Source organism: Gavialis gangeticus, unplaced genomic scaffold, assembly GCF_001723915.1.
Source record: "Gavialis gangeticus isolate Ggan-Ray unplaced genomic scaffold, GavGan_comp1, whole genome shotgun sequence".
NCBI lineage: Eukaryota > Metazoa > Chordata > Crocodylia > Gavialidae > Gavialis > Gavialis gangeticus.
This window is the reverse complement of record NW_017729001.1, coordinates 22944734-22962327: the sequence shown is the minus strand read 5'-3', so window position 1 is coordinate 22962327 and position 17594 is coordinate 22944734. Positions and strand designations below refer to the sequence as shown.

At 41.9% G+C, this 17594-nt stretch overlaps 1 protein-coding gene across 2 annotated transcripts in view; it reads left to right on the top strand.

Moving 5' to 3' along the window:
• The window catches only part of ADGRD1 (adhesion G protein-coupled receptor D1), a 299472-nt gene that overhangs the window by 201364 nt on the left and 80514 nt on the right, over positions 1 to 17594 (top strand). For both annotated transcript variants that reach the window (XM_019507071.1, XM_019507072.1), the window contains 2 exons: positions 3354 to 3507; positions 14987 to 15053. In XM_019507071.1, coding sequence (XP_019362616.1) covers positions 3354 to 3507; positions 14987 to 15053 — 221 coding nt within the window. The remainder of the gene's footprint in view (positions 1 to 3353; positions 3508 to 14986; positions 15054 to 17594) is intronic.

Sequence of the window (17594 nt, the reverse complement as noted above, 5' to 3'; positions counted from 1 at the left end):
AATGTTGCTGTTTGGAAAACCCAGGGTTCAGATACCTGAGGATGTACTACATACCTAGGATGAACTTATTGATGCTGTAATGGGTTTTTTTTTTCTTGCCTGGCTTATGAATTGTGTTCTGACTGGCAAGTCAGACAGTTCTTATTTGAGAGATCAGCCTGTCTTGTAGGTCAGTTTTCTGTTGCATGCTTTTCTTTTGGGGCAGACTTCCTGTGAAAACAACAGGGTGTTAGAATATGCTCCATTTTATACATTGGCCCTTGAGTTTATGACGAAGAACTTAACCAGGATATTTTTACAGTAACCAGGGCGTTTTGTCAATAAACAGGCAATTGCAATTAAACATCACCAACACAGTTCAAAACACCGGCTGTATCATTATTAAAATTAATTTGTATGCTGATTTGGGAGCAGCGCAAGAATAGGAGGACAGTTCCTGATCTTGCCTACATCAACTAAATCCAAACTCTGATTACAGTAACAAGTCCTGAAACACCCACAGAAAGGATGAAATGCCATCACATGGCAGCTAAGCAAATATAACAAAGAGAACTGCTAATTAACATTTGAAGGAGCAGAGGCAGCACATTGGTTCCTCTTGGCAACAATATTTCAGCTGAGAGGTATCTGGGCAATTGGAGTCTTACTGTGTGCTTTGCCCAGGTGATGGAAGGGCCCCGAAAAGGAAAATAAAAACTGCTTTTTTGCCTTTTCATTTAAGTGTTAAGTAAACAAGAAGAAGCCTCCTGAAAGTCCATAGGTCTTTAAGAAGCCTTTTGATGGATGTTGTGATTGCAAAGCACTGCCGTGTTCATCAGCATGCCAGGAGGATGCAGTGTTCAGATATCTCTGGGATTCTGTCCAAAAAGGGGTCTTAAAATATACCTTAAAGCATACTAACCAAGGGTGCCTTGCAGTAAGATCATTGGCAATCGCATCTGCCTTGTGATAAGTCATCCTTGAAAAAGCAAACTGGTGGCAAAAGGACAGTGTTCTGTGTGCAAGTGGAGAATAATGTTGGATTTGGCTTTGTTTTTTCATAAGGGTTTAGTAGAAAATTATAATGATCTCTTTGGGGAACAGTTGGTGAGAGAAGTTATGACGGCCTGTAAAGAAAATCCGGTAATTAAAAGCACATCCTTGCATTTCCTGTATTCTGTATGAAGCCCATGAGTTTAGCTATAAATGTGATCTGAGAAGAGTGTCTCCACTTCAAATACTTTCTCTTAGTATTGCCATTTCTCCTTTTGTTGCAGTTGCTCTTATTTCCCATCAGAACAACTTCTTGAAACTGAATTTACTATTGCTGCTTATCCAGGGTAGACTGTCTTACTTCTTGAGTGGTGTGGGCCTGTAACAAAAGTCTGTGTTTTCCCTATTTCCAGAATTTCTACCACTCACTGAGCTACGGATGAGGACTTAAGTAGTCTTAAAGAGGATTTAAGTGGTCTTAAAAACTCTGGTGGGGGGGGCTCCTAATCTTCTGCCTTTACTACTAGTCATGCTCCCGGCAAATTCAGTTTTGTATATTGGGAAATGAAGGCTATGGCAAACTGGGAAGATAATTGTATAAGCCAAACTAAACCAGATTACTGTCATAAGGCAGATATGGCTCATGACCAAATTATGGCTTATTATAACCCGACTGTGACAACATTTAAAATCTCCCAAGGCACTTCATTTATTGTAGGTGTTAAGTGAAATTGGGATAGACCCATCTGAAATACAATATGTTTGAATCCAAATGTTACTGTGAAGAACAGCAGACGAAGAAGTAACCGGAGTTAGAGACTAAGATAAATAGAGGGTGGTGGTGGATGGGTCATATTCGACCTGGGGCGAGGTGGGTAGTGGAGTCCCCCAGGGCTCAGTCCTGGGGCCTGCGCTGTTCAATTTCTTCATCAGCGATCTGGATGATGGGGTGGATAGTAACCTGTTTAAATTCGCTGATGACACCAAAATTTGGGGGGAGGTGAGCACGCTAGCAGGGAGGGAGAGATTGCAGAGGGATCTGGATAGGTTACAGGGGTGGGCTAACAGGAACAGGATGCGTTTCAATACGGACAAGTGCAGGGTGCTGCACTTGGGCAGTAGGAACCAGCAGCACACTTACACAATGGGGAACTCCCTACTCGAGAGCACGGAGGCAGAAAGAGATCTTGGAGTCATTATAGACTCCAAGATGAACATGGGCCGACAATGCGAGGTCATGGTTGGCAGGGCTAACCGGACCTTGTCGTGCATCCACAGGTGCATCTCGAGTAGAGCCAAGGAGGTGATCCTCCCCCTCTACGCGACGCTGGTCAGGCCACAGCTGGAGTATTGTGTCCAGTTCTGTGCGCCCCATTTCAAGAGGGATGTGGACAACATGGAGAGGGTCCAGAGGAGGGCCACCCGCATGATCCGGGGACAACAGGGCAGACCCTACAGTGAGAGACTGCGGGACCTGAACCTATTCAGCCTCCACAAGAGAAGGCTGAGGGGGGACCTGGTGACCGTCTATAAACTCACTAGGGGGGACCAGAAGGGTTTGGGGGAGACGCTGTTTCCCCTAGCGCCCGCTGGCATAACAAGGAGTAATGGGCACAAGTTGATGGAGAGGAGGTATAGATTGGACATCCGCAAAAACTACTTCACAGTTAGGGCGGCTAGGAGCTGGAACCAACTTCCAAGGGAAGTGGTGCTGGCCCCTACCCTGGGGGTCTTTAAGAAGAGGCTGGATGCCTACCTGGCTGGACTCATTTGAGTCCCGTTTCTCTTTTTGGGGTTTTTTGTTGTTCTCCCGCCCTGGCGGGGGGTCGGGCTAAAAGATCTACTAGGTCCCTTCCGACCCTTAATCTATGAATCTATGAATCTATTACATTTCACTCGAGGGAGCCCAGATTTCCCCTGAAAGTCAGCTCTTCCAGTGACTCTCACCAAACCTTCAGTGGAGATACTGCTTGAACCCTATAATTCCTTCTCTCATCACAAGCCAGAAAAATCCTTCATTTCCATGCCTCTTAATATCTGCTATTTACCTCGTGCTCCATCCCCTCTAGAACATCCTAAAATCCTCATCAACTTTACTGCCATGTTGGATGCATCTGGAATGCACAAAGCAACAGTTTATTGGGTTGGGTAGTACAACCTGGCATTTTGGGGAGGGGTGGGGGTTAATAGGAACCTTTAAGAGGGCTAGTCATTTTGAAGCTAGCTCAAAAAGTTATACTCTTGGTTCTGTTATTTTTTCTTGCATTTCTTTTTTTTTTTTACTCCAGTGAATTTTTGTTTAGTAATAAAACCTAGAAAAACAAGACTGGGAAAAAGTCATCAAGATGCTTGACTTTTTTCTTGTTTCCTTCATATTTTAGGTGCCATGCAAAATCTTGGCCATTCTACTTCATTTCTTCTTCCTGAGTGCTTTTGCTTGGATGCTGGTGGAAGGATTTCATCTTTACAGCATGGTGATCAAAGTGTTTGGGTCAGAAGAGAGCAAGCATTTATATTACTATGGAATTGGATGGGGTACGTGTTCAGCAACAATTTCACATGAATCTTCTTAAAACCTGTAGTGATACTGCATGTATGAATCCTGGCCATATAATTTGTATAGCATGTATTTGCTATATAAATTATTTTGAATTGCACAGTATTGTATTTGATCCTAGGATACTGGAATCCCACAGACAGCAATTCACAACTTCAAATACAGGATCCAAACTATGAGTTGCCTGCATGGTGAATATTTTATTCAAAACTCTTTGCACAACACAAAAGATATCCTACTGTCATTGTTCTAGAGATGTGTGAATGACACTTGACAAAGCTCCACAATTAAAGAAAAAAAAAGAAACTGATTCACAGAGACAAAAGGATGACTATGAAAAGGTATCAAAGAAGAGACTATCTGAGTAATTATGGATAATTTTAAAAATATTTAAAAACACGCATTATCTTTTCCCCATGGAATCATTTGGAAACTGAATCAAAACCTGTTATAATAATAATACAGACCTACTGCAGACATAATTGGAATATTTAATACCTATTGCATGCTGCAGATCTGGATAGTAGAATGCCATTCATTTACATGTGTTTCAACTGCAACCTGCTTTACAGGGTTTTTTTAGCATGACCTTTTTATTCTGCTCATCATTTTCTTTTCCATTTTTTATAATCTTGTTCTAGCCAATTTTCTTCAAAGGGTCTTTGGATACACATCCAAAGGTTACATGATCTCTTTCAAACAGGGAGGAGCAAACTGTAGCTTAATTAGTTACCCTTTTTGGGGGGGCATCATTGCTTCTTTGCAAAAGGTTAGGAAAATCACGTTCACTTACAGCACTGTCAGTCACCTTGGAGAACATCCTAGACCAAGTAGCTGGTGTTAACTGGACATGGCAACTAATAAGTTGGCACACTAGACGCTATGTCGCTGTAGCGATGAGTTTTGGCAATGTAGCTCGTCGCTATGGCAAAGTAGCAGTGGCAGGCATGAACCGTGACACCCATGCTACTGCAAAATAGCAATGTGCTACTATGTAGGGTCGGAAATGATCTGTGCGCCGCTGGGACTGTGCAGAAATGGCAGTTACAGCACAGTCATTTAGCCCTTGCTAAAGCATACTAAATGACTGTGCAGTAACAACTGTGCAGCTGGGGGCACGTGTAGAAGCGCCCAGTAACTCTTCAACTAATGAAAGTCCCTGGGGTATACAAACACTTTTATTTGTTGCAGGGGCAGTTAACATTTGTGTCTGTCTACATGATTGCTAATTGAGTGCACGAGCTATGATCCCCTTTCACCTCTGATCTAGTGTCGCTGCCAATGGCTGCTAAATGTTCCTCACTGGCTAGTTTTTGCTGTTGTTTGGGGTGACAATAGAAGTAGGAAACTCACCCAAAGAGACCAATAGAAATCACTAGAAGAATGCACAAATGGCTGGAATCTGTTGAAAGGGAGTCATATTTTGCAGCCTTTGCTCCCCTTCTCCATAATCCGTGCCTGGCTGTATGGATTCAGGCAGCTACTACCACTGTAAAACTAGTAAAAAACAGAACTGCCCTGCACATGATCTTAACTTAATTCACCCAGTTGTACAAATTCAGATTGAATTTGGTCTCGAGTCTGAATTTGTAGATGAAATAGGGACCCTGAGGATAAGAGATCAGAGAAGCAAGTCTGGTTGAATGGAACAGTGTATTAAGTGACTGACCAAAGCTTCAGTCTTCATGCATGCTTGATGTTCACATCTAATGATTATTCATTGCTATTATCCTTTTTGTTTTTATAAATTATGATCAGCCATTTTCACCTTGAAATTAACCTTACTTTGCTATTCCATCAAACTGCCAAAATGCAGTGCCAAATTTTGCTGCTGCTGAATCCTAGCATCCCAGCAGATACGTTAACCTGGTTGATTTTAATTGAACCTGGGGCTAGTAAGATTTTTTTCCCTGCCTCCTTGAGACTGCAAGGTTATTGCAAATTAAAAGGACAGTATCGACTAATGACAGCTGTGCATTCTACCACCTAGCTTCACGTCAACTTTCTGTTAATTAATTTTACTTAAAGACTTATGGAATGTGTCCATAGGCTAATTAGTTTAAAATCAGTTGTGTTCTTTAGGGAATGGCCAGTTTGCACGCCAATGGCATTCCTCATGTATCTTACAGCTGTTAGTTGATACCATCATTTCGAACCCATTCTGTAGAGCTTTCAGAAGAGTTGTGTGAAATATTTGCAGAGAAACCAGGTATCATAAGAAAAACTCAAGTGGTTTGGATTTTATTTGTAAAATCACAACTCTGTTCAGGGAAACTGGAGGCAATGTTGAGAACCTTGGGGCAATTCATGATTTGGAGTTGAAATTACAAGAGGAAACTTAAGTTCAAAAATCTCAAAACAAACCTCAGCCCAAGACTCAGATGATGCAAATCCAAATGGACTGACATAAAATAGTCTTTTCACAAGTCTATGGAAAAGAAAATGGTCAAGTGTCACCTGGCTCTTGTTTGGAAATGCAATAGAAATATGAATTAATATAAATACTTAGAATTGGAATCTCGTTCATAGGTAACTTTGCTTGTAGTAGTAATTTTGATTAAGTTATTTCATATACAAATTATTCAGAAAGCAGGGCAGGGTGGGACTTTATAGGGTAACTCATTTCGAGTAGTGTGAGCTTTTGTAGGTGAGAGTCTGCTTCAGATACCACGAGGAAGCAGACTCTTGCCTATGAAAGCTCTTGCCTGTCTGAAAGAGTTAGTTTATGACATAACAGCCTGTCCTACCTTCTGCCTATGTTCAGACTAACATCGCTAACTATCTGTCTATACAATTTATCATTAACTGTCAGGTGAAAACATATTAGTCTATGATTTGTATGCTCAGTGATGCAAGCTTGTCACTACTCACAATGCAAACGTTTTTCTTAAGTAAGCATGGTCTGCATAGTGTTGTGTGAGAAACTAAGATTGTGTAGGTATGGTCAATTTTCCATGCTCCCAAGTGTCATCCTTAAACGTGTGGTGCCACTCCAGCCAGGCTGCTCCTTAAGCCAGAAGCGGTACAGCCGTTTTGTGCAGCACCAGGACTCAGCAGTGCTAATTAAGGGTCGCTACATGACTTCTGATTCAGGAAGCTGGCACCTCTGATCAGCACATTTTGGTTGAGGATACATGTTTCCCATGTAGACTTGGAGTAGGAAAACCAAGGTATTCCAGTCCTGCCAAGTTCTCTTTACTACCAAGTAAAGATAACTCACATGAGTAGTACTGGTGTTCAATTTTGCCCTGTCCCTCCATCTACTGCAATATGACCTGATATATTGCAATATTAGTGTAATAATCAGGACAACGATTTGACTTAAACTGTGGCAGCCTGACGCAATAAATGCCGACCTGAACCCAACCTGACACAATAAAATGACTAAAAAGTGGTTTTAGTGGTATCATGGACACAGTTTTGCGAGGTCAGGCCCACTGTCCTGCCCAAGGAGCCTGCAGTCAAAATAGACGTGGGACACTAAATGCACTAGGAAGCCAAGTATAGGAGGTTCTACCCAGGTATAGAGATAGAAGGGTTTTCTGTACTAACGCTGATCTTTCAGGCATAGTGTGAGACAGATGTGTTTCCATGGATATAGCTAAGAAACTGGATGAGACAGGCAGCAGAAAAAAATTGATCATGGATGGTGCTGTTTATAATGGACATTTTTTTTCTTTTTTCAGTATTTATGTTCTAGGGCTGTGTGAACCTTTGGTCCCTGATTCAGTTCAGTGGAAATTTGGCCTGATTCGCTGGCCGAATCTTCAAATCCGAATTGAATCAGAGGACCCTTTAATCTCTCCAAATCGAATCGGAACCCTCTGAATCAATTCAGAGAGATTTGGAAAGATTTGGCAATTTGGACATAGAGTCAGGTTTGAATGTTTTTTCTACGTACCTCTAGGTACCAGCGCAGCTCATGAATGCTGTGATGCTGGGGTGCATGGAGTGTCCCACAGGAGCTCGGGGGGGTCCCCAGCATGTACGGCAGCAGACCCAGCAGTGGACTAGAAACACTTCTGGTCCACTTCTGAGTTTGCAAGAAAGCACGTGGGGGCCATCCCGTGTCCCCTGCAGCTTGGTGACTGGTGTCTGCTGGGTCTAGGGGGGCCCCCCAGCGCACTCCCCAGTGGACTCAGAAGCAGACCAGAAGCACTTCTGGGTTTGTCCCCGAACACGTGGAGGGCCCCCCCGATGCTCCTGTGGGATGTTCCATGTGCCCCAGCATCACAGCGTTCACAAGCCACGCTGGTACCTTGAGGTATGTAAAAAAAAAAAAATTAAAGCTGTGTCTATGGCCGAATTGCTGATTCTCCAAATCAGCATTGAATCTTCAGATTTGAATTCAGCTGAATCAAATCAGGGAGAGTGATCCGTATCAATGAATCAAATCACTGTCCCTGATTCGGGCCGAATCCGAATCCAAATCGAATAGGGCCTGCTTCACACACCCCTATTATGTTCCTGTATGTCACTTTCATAGTAGGCCCAGGGGGACATGAAAGGGTCAGGAATGCTGAGGACACCTGGGTATATCAGTCTGCAACTCTTGTTATTGCTAGTATTCTGGCTTTGCACAGGGTTGGAAATGTGTATTTAAAAATCAGCCCTGTCAAAACTGCCTTCCGCAGCAACGTCTTAACGGGTCTTTCGGCTCGTGTTCTAATGCACACAGAGCTTTGATTTGGGTTGTTGGGTTATGAACATGATAAAAGTATTGTGGTGGGGAAATATATGCTTTGGGATGAATTTACACATATTAACAAAGCCCTCTCAGGTCTCGGAAAAGACACTTGGCTATGAAATAAGGGTGAAGTGAATGGCTACGTCAAGAGCTGAATTGTGCCTCAGCTTGTACAGGAGAAAACTTTGTCCCTGATGGCACTGTTAGGCAAGAGAACCACACCCAGTCTTTTCCTCCACAAACATCTGCACTTTTCTCACTTGACTGAGGCTTTCGTTGGTGGCATCCATTTGACAGACTTCCATGTGGGAGCTGCGTTATCCATCTGTTAACAAGGAGGACAGATTGCTGTCATAACAGTAGAGCATTAGAAAGGTTGAAAAATATTGCAACAATATTCCAACTAATCAGCATTCAGCTGTAGGGAGACAGCAAGTTAGTGTTTGCACTAATGCAGTTGTCAAAAGAGGTTCGCTTGTTATCTTGTTGTCCTGAGACAGTAATATACAGGTTTCCCTCGCTTTATGTGGGTTCTGTATGTGTGAATTCGTTCTAATACGATGACCCTTTTTATACCAAAAATTCATTATGTGAGAGGTAAATTCACTCTTATACAATTGGTGTGGTGGAAGCCTGTAGTCAGCTGCTTTGTGCAGTGCATTGTGGGAGTGATGTGCATCAAAATATAGTGTGGATCTGTGCTCCTCGCTCGTTGTCTGCGACACATGTTTCTGTAGTTGCCATCCCCATTACGGTAACATTCACCACCACCCTGTACTTGTGTGTACTGTCTGCTGTTGGTGAGTACCAAAATTGTCTTGTAAGAGTGGTAGAAATGGGTCTAGGGGTCAGTACGGTCAAGGTCTTGGAACGTATTTCTTATATTGTAAAGTGGGTTCCCTTTATGCGAATTTGAGTTAAGCATCATTTTCCAGGAACGCATGTACAGCACAAAGCAAGGGAAACCTGTATGTCTTTGACGTGACTTTCTAGCTGTCTGACCCAAGTGGCCAGTTTTACTTGTGTGGCTCAGTTGCTCATAAATAGCAGCCCAAATGAATGACAGTGATTGAAGGCAGAGCTGGTTGATTTCATATAGTCAAAGTAAGATACCTCTTTCTTTATCCTTCAGTTTTATCTTAACTGTAAATAAATCCAGCCTTTGCATACTTACAGTTTCTGGCATAATGATATGAGCCTGATTTTACAAACCCAGGCAAACAGTCCTTATATTATATTATATTATATTATATTATATTATATTATATTATATTATATTATATTATATTATAAGCATATTGGACTACAAGTGTGAGTAACGTTTGACAGGATCTGTAGGAATACAAGGCTGGAACTTAAGGCAAGACCTGACAAGGAAGCTCTTGATTACTTATGACTAATATCCTAGTGGATACTCTGATGTTTCGGAAAAAATTACTTTGGTGAAAGGAGTTCAACGGTCATCACATAATCAGACTATGCAATGCCCTGAGTCAACTGGAGCCTTTAGTCCCAGGCTTTCATTATATTCAGGTTCAAGGTGCTACATTTACTTAGAAACCTGCAGTTGTCAGTAATTCAAAAAAGATCAATGCTAGGAAGATGATGATACCTACCTTTAACACTACTTTGAGATTGTTTGGGAAAACACTTTGTTGCCTTGGTGATTCACCATAATGGATATAGATTAATATATCAAACTTTTAAAATACCTTTTCGCCACACCTGTTTGTTAGGACACTGATGATCTAACTTGTTGTGTGGGAAGTTACTACCGTGGAATTTTGAACTTAACATGTTTCCTGCATTGCAGATCATTTTCTAGTCCCTTAGATGTTTTTTCTTAGAACCGAGATATTTGGTCTTGGACGGTTAGAGTCCATCCATTTAAAGCCTGCTTATTTGTTGCTGTTTAACTGAGCTAGTTCCAGTATCCCTGGACAAGCCAAGAGATATGGATGGGGAGGGGAATAGGAACTGAGATTTAACTCCTTGCCAAACAAAATGGAGACTCGTCTTTCCTGCATCAAACCAATACATAGATTTGTCCATACGTTTCAAAGAAATGTTCTTTATTTGTGCTGATGCTTCTCTGAGTTTTGTACGTAACACTGAACAGTTAGAATAAATGTCTTAGAGTTGATAACTGGCCATAGGTTTTCCATAGAAAAGCTTCCTTACTACTTCTATTGTTTTTTTCTCTCCACATAGAAGAAAATCCAAGGAAGTGGATTGAAATATTATAACTTTTTTTCAATTTTAAATTTTGTCAGCACCTCAGAAATATAAAGTGCATGGGAACTAGACAGTGACATGAAGGATGTTTCAAAGTACCACATTTCTTTGTTAGCAATATATAGCTACCACTTAATTTTAGGCCTATGAGAAACCAAACCCCATTTGGCTTCAACAGGAGTTTGACTGGGTCCCTTGTGCTTGGTTACCTTACATAGATTGTAACTTTGGATGTGTCTGTAGTAGAAACTACAACATTGAGACAGCTGAACTAGCTGTGAATGAGCCAGGTTGGATACCTGAAATGGGCTAGCCATGGCAGCCCTGAGCTCAGTGTAGGTTTCTAATTTTATTGAGAAATACGGTAAATTAACCCATGCTGTTGTGACTGGACTGATTCTGGCACCTCGGCTAGCTTGGAGGTCTCTGCGTGGCACTGGAGCCTGCAGTATAGATACACTCTTAGTTCTCAAGACTAAGGGACCGATTTGGAAAAATCACTGCCTCAAACTGAACCTTGAGGTGCCAAACATTTGCATGGCTTTTTTCCTCCCTAGGTGGGGTATTTATTTTCAGACACCTTTGCAAGGGCTGGGACTGGAAACAGATGCCCAAACAGAAATAGTTTTACTAGATTTTTAACTGTAGGGGTACATACAGACATATGGGGAGGTTAGAGGGAGGTCTGATCACCTTAAAAATGGCCACCCAATCTAAAGGAAGTGAGGATGGGGGAGCTAGTGGGGGATCTTGGAGGGATCCGGGGGTAGCCGGGTCCACAGGGGAGTTGAGGTGAATTGGGAAGGCTAGTGGGGTCCACAGGGAGGGATTGGGGAAATTAGTGGGGTCCACCAGGGGGTTGGAGTGATTGGGGAAATTGCAGAGTCCGGTGGAGAGCTTGAGGGAGTTAGCAGGGTCTGTGGAGGAGTTGGTGGGGCCCAGGATGGTGTGGCAGGATCAGGTGGGACTAGCAGAGTTCATGGGGAGTTGGGGAGGATCAGGGCGGCGAGTGGGGTTTATGGGGGAGGGGCTGGGGAGCTAAAAATAGACCAGTGCTGGAGGGGAGGAAGGAAAGGTGCAGCCCTGGGGCTGGGGCCAGTGGCTGGGCTTTCCCAGCCCTGGAGCTGTGCTGGGAATTGTACAAAAGTTCAGTCAGATCCATCTCGCTGCACCTAATCTAAGTTAGACTACCTCCAAGGTACAGGTAACTTGGATCCGGTCAGCCATTTTTTGAGTGATCCAACCTACCTGGAACTTCTGCATAATTTGCACTTGGATCGACCTAAGTAGGGATCCAAGTATAAGGTCCACACCTGGGTGAACTAAGTTAGCTCACGTGCCCATTTTTAATGCAGTTTAGCCTCCCCACAGTCTCCCCAAATATCTGTACCTAACCTGAAGGTAAGCTTTGTTTAAGATACCAGCTGAGTGCTTGTCCCTGGTTAATTGGTGAGAGTCCAGAGTCACATTAGAAAAGGCCTAAGATATACATTTTTACCTGAAATGTATATCTCAGCTTGCTTAGTATAGAGGGATTTAGAGTGACAGTTTAAGTCCATTTATACAGATGGCTCCAAACTGTGAAGTTCAAATTCAGATCACACCTTCTCTAAACTTCGAGGGTGTGGTATCCGAAATCTCTGTTGCCATGTGGGCCCATACATCATTATGTATATGCCATATTGTGTGGCATGCTCTGAAAGTGCATGTTGCAAATACCATTGGTTGGCCAACAGTGGAGCATACTATGGTGGTCTGTGTTTGGTGCTGCATACTCAAAAGTACAGCTTACTACATAAATCTGAATATGGGAGGTGGAATCAGTGAGCATCTTTGTAACGTGCAACTGAGAAAAGTTACGCACCGTATAAAAACGTGACTTCTATTTCTTACATGGGTAATACACAGCACTAGCACAGCATTAGCACTTTTCCCGTTGTGTTGCTAGAATGAACTGTCCTTGAATGCTATCTGAATTTCATAGCTAGTTGAAAATTGTTACATATTGACCAAGGATTAAGAAAACACATTTAATTTATTTTGGAATATATAGCCCATGGCAGCTTTTCAATCCAGATCAAGTCTTCTGATCCCCTTCAGCTGACTATGTTTGTTTCTAATCCTTTTAGCATTTCTTGAATGCGTTTTTCTTAGACCATTATATTTGCTTCATAGTAACACGAGCCTCATGCCGCTTTCCACTCCAACCTATCTTTTTATAATCCCGTTAATATAAAGTAAGGAGAAACACGGTGCTGTAGGCTGAAGACCATTTTACATTCATTGAATTAACTGTTCTTGTTATCCAGATGACTGCACTACATTTTATCTGCATAAGTTTTATTATCTTGCCGAAGAACTCTGTATTTAATTTTCTTCTTCACTGCAGTTTAAAATTGATAAACAATCAAGTTAAAGCCTCCGAATATCTGAAGTTTGCCTGGAAAACAGGCAAGCTAGTAAGATAGAGTAAGCACAAGCTTTATCAGCACACATGATGGGTTAGCCTCTGGTGCCTGTTTGCCCTGGGAAGGGAATTTGCACCACAGAGCTGTTCACCACAAGCAACCAAAACTGGGCTGAGGGTCTGGCATACATAGTTATAGTTAAGTAAGATTTAATCTAGGTACTCTGTGTCTCAGCAGAAGTGAAACCAGAATGGCTGAATAAATACCTGGAGTACCAGGCTGGTTTGTGCAGCCCTGGCTTCCACAAGCAGTGAAATCTAAAATATTCCACTATAGCTAAATATTCCACTAAAATAGATACTCTTGGTAGCTAAATGAGGTAGACTAAAGCTACCTCAGATTTGTTTCACTCAGTCAGTCAGTGCTGAGGCCATACCGCCCATTGGGGCACCTTTGATGGAGCAATAAATTTCCTTCATTCTTCCACCCTTTTTTTATAATTCTTGTACAGTCAGTCAGTTTTTATCCCATCCAGTTGCTGACTTTGGTCCAGCTCATCCTAGGTCTTTCTCTTTGTCCATCCACAGCACCCTGCAGGATGGTATTGGTCAGGGTTTGAGGTTCGAGGTACTGGTAAGGGTTTGAGGTTACACGTCCAAACCACTGCATCTTTCTTCTTTTTATGATGCCAAGTAAGGGTGTATATTTGCCAACTTCTTCAGATTTGTTTACATGAGCTGTAATTGTCCCACCTGATTACAGCATTATGCATACCCTTACTCAGCCGCACTTGCAGTAGTAAAAATCTGGGCTTTTGGCACTCAGGCATTCCCAAGAGCAGGGCTCACGTAAAGGCATATGGGCCCCACTTCAGCGAGGCACTTAAACAGGTGAATGAGCTTGTTCTAGGCATCAGATATGAATGGGTAGGATTTTCACATGAATGGAGAGGATTTTCCTATGTGTGTTTTTTTTCCCAATAAAACCAACTGACGGTTCTCAAAAATATTTTAGACATTGCAATGCACTCTTCGGCTTGGCGCTTTTCGGAGTAAAGGACCCACTTATGTTAATCAGGAATCATTTCACACAAGTTAGCTGGGTATGAAGGAAAACGTAGAGGTTTTATTTGTTAGCGGTTGCATATCCTTGTCATGTAGAAGGATGGGTTGATGCCGACTATAATCATTTAAGAAGTTAAGCATCTCTTCCTAAAATTATATGTTCACCCTTACGGACCAATCCTATAACATTTAATAGGATAAATCCAATAAAGTGCTACAGAAATTAATTTGAGCATTTTGTAGAAACTAATGCAAAAAGCTGTAGATTTTAATGGAGAATCATCTTTTTCAGTATGATTTTTAAAGCCATCTTTTACAATTCTCTGGCAGGGACATGATGATTAAATTCTGTAAGATGATAAAAAACACCTGTCATTTTATATTAAATTACATGAGACATTTTAGAAGGGCCTGACAGGTAATTTAATATTTAAAGAGCTTTAAGAGCGAGTTCACAACTGCTGGCAATAGGAACCTTACTTCCTCTCCAGCTAGTGGCTTGGAATAACAATGCTGAAGAGACACAGCAGGATATCAGCATGCTCTGGGCCAGATTTGCACAGCTACTGTTGATGGCAGAAGCAGTTATCAGGATTTGTATAATAATTCTATAATCATGTAAAACATTCGTTCCACCTTCTTGGAGGCAGTGCAATGGGATTGTCGAGCCCTTTCTGGAAACATAATTTACTGAAAAATATACATGCCGCTAGTCCAACCCATTCATATGAGGAAATGTTTTCTGATTGGGCACCTGAACGGTATCTTAGTTTGCTTCAGTTCATTCATAACTGTCTCTTCCTACTCCTGTCATGCTCAAGAGAGTAACTGAACATTAATATTGCTATACTATCTTCATATTAATGATAGAGTCACCTGGGAGACTCAACTCTATTTTTTAAGATTATTTTTTGGATTGGAAGTACATACTCAGGAGGTGAGCCCAATGATGCTGTACAGGTCGTTATTGGAAGAGAGGGAGATTAGTTGCCAAGTTTGGTGGAAGGAAGGAATGGAGTGCAGTTCTGTTACTAACTCTGACACTTATCTCTGAATTTTTCAGGGTGCCCCTTGGTGATTTGCATCGTTTCTGCAACGTCCGCCACTGACAGCTATGGAGAAATTGACAAGTGAGTACCAAAAGTTTAGTTACAATAAAAAGTCAGAAAGGTCTGTGGCTAATGCTGTATACCTTCCAGTACTGCCTGGTTCTGGATGCCCACAACTCATCCTGGCTTTATCACTATTTATGGTAGGTCCGTTGCATTCTGGGATTTTATCTGCAACTCTTTGTGTATTTACTAGGCTTGTGCCCAACTCTGGAAGTTTAGTGTCATGTTCAGATCTGAATCTGAATTTCTTTGAAGTTTGGACCACCGGGTCTGGTGGAAGCTTGGACCCATCCCTGTAAAAATGAAGAGAGGGAAAGCACTGAGTCTGTTAGCCGTGGGTGTAGGTGGCATCTAGGCTTACAGCCCTGTGATGCCTGTGAACAACCCGAGATTTCATGGAATGTGTTCATCACTCCGGTTTATTCAATGATGAGGGGAACTGGTCCAAATAGGGTAAATACTTTTCATGAAGGAAATAGGCTTTTTCCATAAAATGGTTTAAATGAAAAATTTGGGGGGGGTTGTTTTTTGTTTGAAACAAGTATTCCCTCACTCTTTCTCTCTCAACTTCTTTTTTCACTAGAAGAAACAAGGGATGTGGTACAATCATAGAATCAAAGGTTTTGAATAGATGTTAAGGGTCGTGTATAGTCCAGTCCCCATACAAATTACAATATGCAAGTGTGCTGTTCCTCAACCATCTCAGACAAACACCTTTCCAGCCCCTTTTGGAGAGTCCATCATTTTCCTGGGCAGCTTGTTCCTTTGTCTGACTGTACTTACAGTTAAGAAAGTATTTTTTTTCCCTGAGTTTTAATCTAAACCTGCTTTGCTGCCATTTAAACCTATGGCTTTGGTTCCTGCCCTCTGTGAGAAGGGAGAAGAGTTGTTCTCCCTCTTCACTATAGCAGACTTTCAAACATGTGAAATCTTCTGTCATGTCTCCCTTTTATCTCCTTTTTTCCAGAATAAACATACCAGGTTCTCTCAGCCTTTCCTCATACATCTTATTTCCCAAGCTTTTTTTATCATCTGTCGCTCTCCTCTGAAGTCTTTCCAGTTCCTCTATGTCCTTTCTAAAATTCAGAGCCCAGAAATGCATGCAGTGTTTCCACTGAGCCCCAACTCAGTGGGCCTCAGTGAGAGTTAACTTGATTCTGGAGGAAGGGTCTGGGACAGAAGTTCAGTAAAGCAATTTAACCTAAATCAGTGAAGTGTGTATGACTTCCCATGTCTTGCATGCAATGCTTCTGTTAATGCAACCCAGACCTCCATTTGCTTCTTTTGCAACAGTCACATGTCTGACCCAGGATGAGTCTGTGAGCAGTGAGAACCCCCAGGTCCTTCTTGGCAGGGTTACTGCCTAAGCAATTGTGCATTTGTGCATCTTGTTTTAGTTCTCTTGGTGTAGGGTTACATTTTCCTATGTTGCGTTTCATTTGGTTGTCTGTGGCTCAGTTCTGGTTTATCAAGGTCCTTTTGAATTCTAACCCTCCAAAATATTTGCAGTTCCTCCCAGTTTTGTGTCACTTCCAGGCTTGATCAGGATATTTTCTAATTCTGTATCCAAATCATTAGTAAAATTGTTAATCAACACCTGCCCCTGAACAGACACCCGTGGAAGCCCCAGCTTGAAACCTCTAGCTTTTGTGACACCGATCCATTTATAGTCATTCTTTGTTTGGGGTTACGTGGCCAATTCTTCATCTACCTACGTATCATTCTACCTACCCCACATCTCTTCAGGTTACTTATGAGACTATCAAACTGGATGTGTCAAAAGCTTTTTTAAAGTCCAAGAATATTATGTCCACTGAATTCCTTTCATCCACCAAATGAGTCATTCTGTCAAAGAAGGAAATAGCCAAGTACTCCAGGAGAAAGTTTTACACTTTTAAATAAACATTAAGCTAAAATGTAAAACTCATCCTGAGGAATAATGTCTGCCAAACCTTTCTTAGCTTGTCATGATTCTTGGAGCTCATTTACAAATGACTGGGGATGAAACTAGCATCGTTTGGACTGTTTGCGGGAAAAAAAAAAAAAGCTTAGAAACCATTTTATAGCCATTTATGCTCCAGGATGAAAAGTAATTTTTTAGCCAAATTGCTAAACAGGGAGAAATATATCTTCCTCCACTTAAGTGCAATAATGTACAGAAGATTATGCATTTGAAGAAAGGATTGTGAAATGGCTCTTAGCAATGAGCATGATTAAATGAACTATTGTTCTTATAGTCTTGCCATGCTGAAATGTGTGATTGGTTCTTTGAGGCACCCTTTGCTTTCCAGCATTTCTCTCAGAGGCATGTGAGGAATGCCTCTGAGTTTTGTGAGCATGTGCCTGGCATACTGCATGTACTAAGACCATCTACAGCTGTAGTTTGTCTCCTCCTTTGACAGGCAGTGTCATCCGCTGGTTAAAACTCCAGTTTTAAAAGTATTTAAGCAGGTGCTTAATGTTACACATGCAAGAGCTGTCCTAGTGTAAATGATCTTAAAGGGACGCATATGCCATGGAGACTGTCCATATGGGGCCAGGAAACTCTGTCTTGAGATG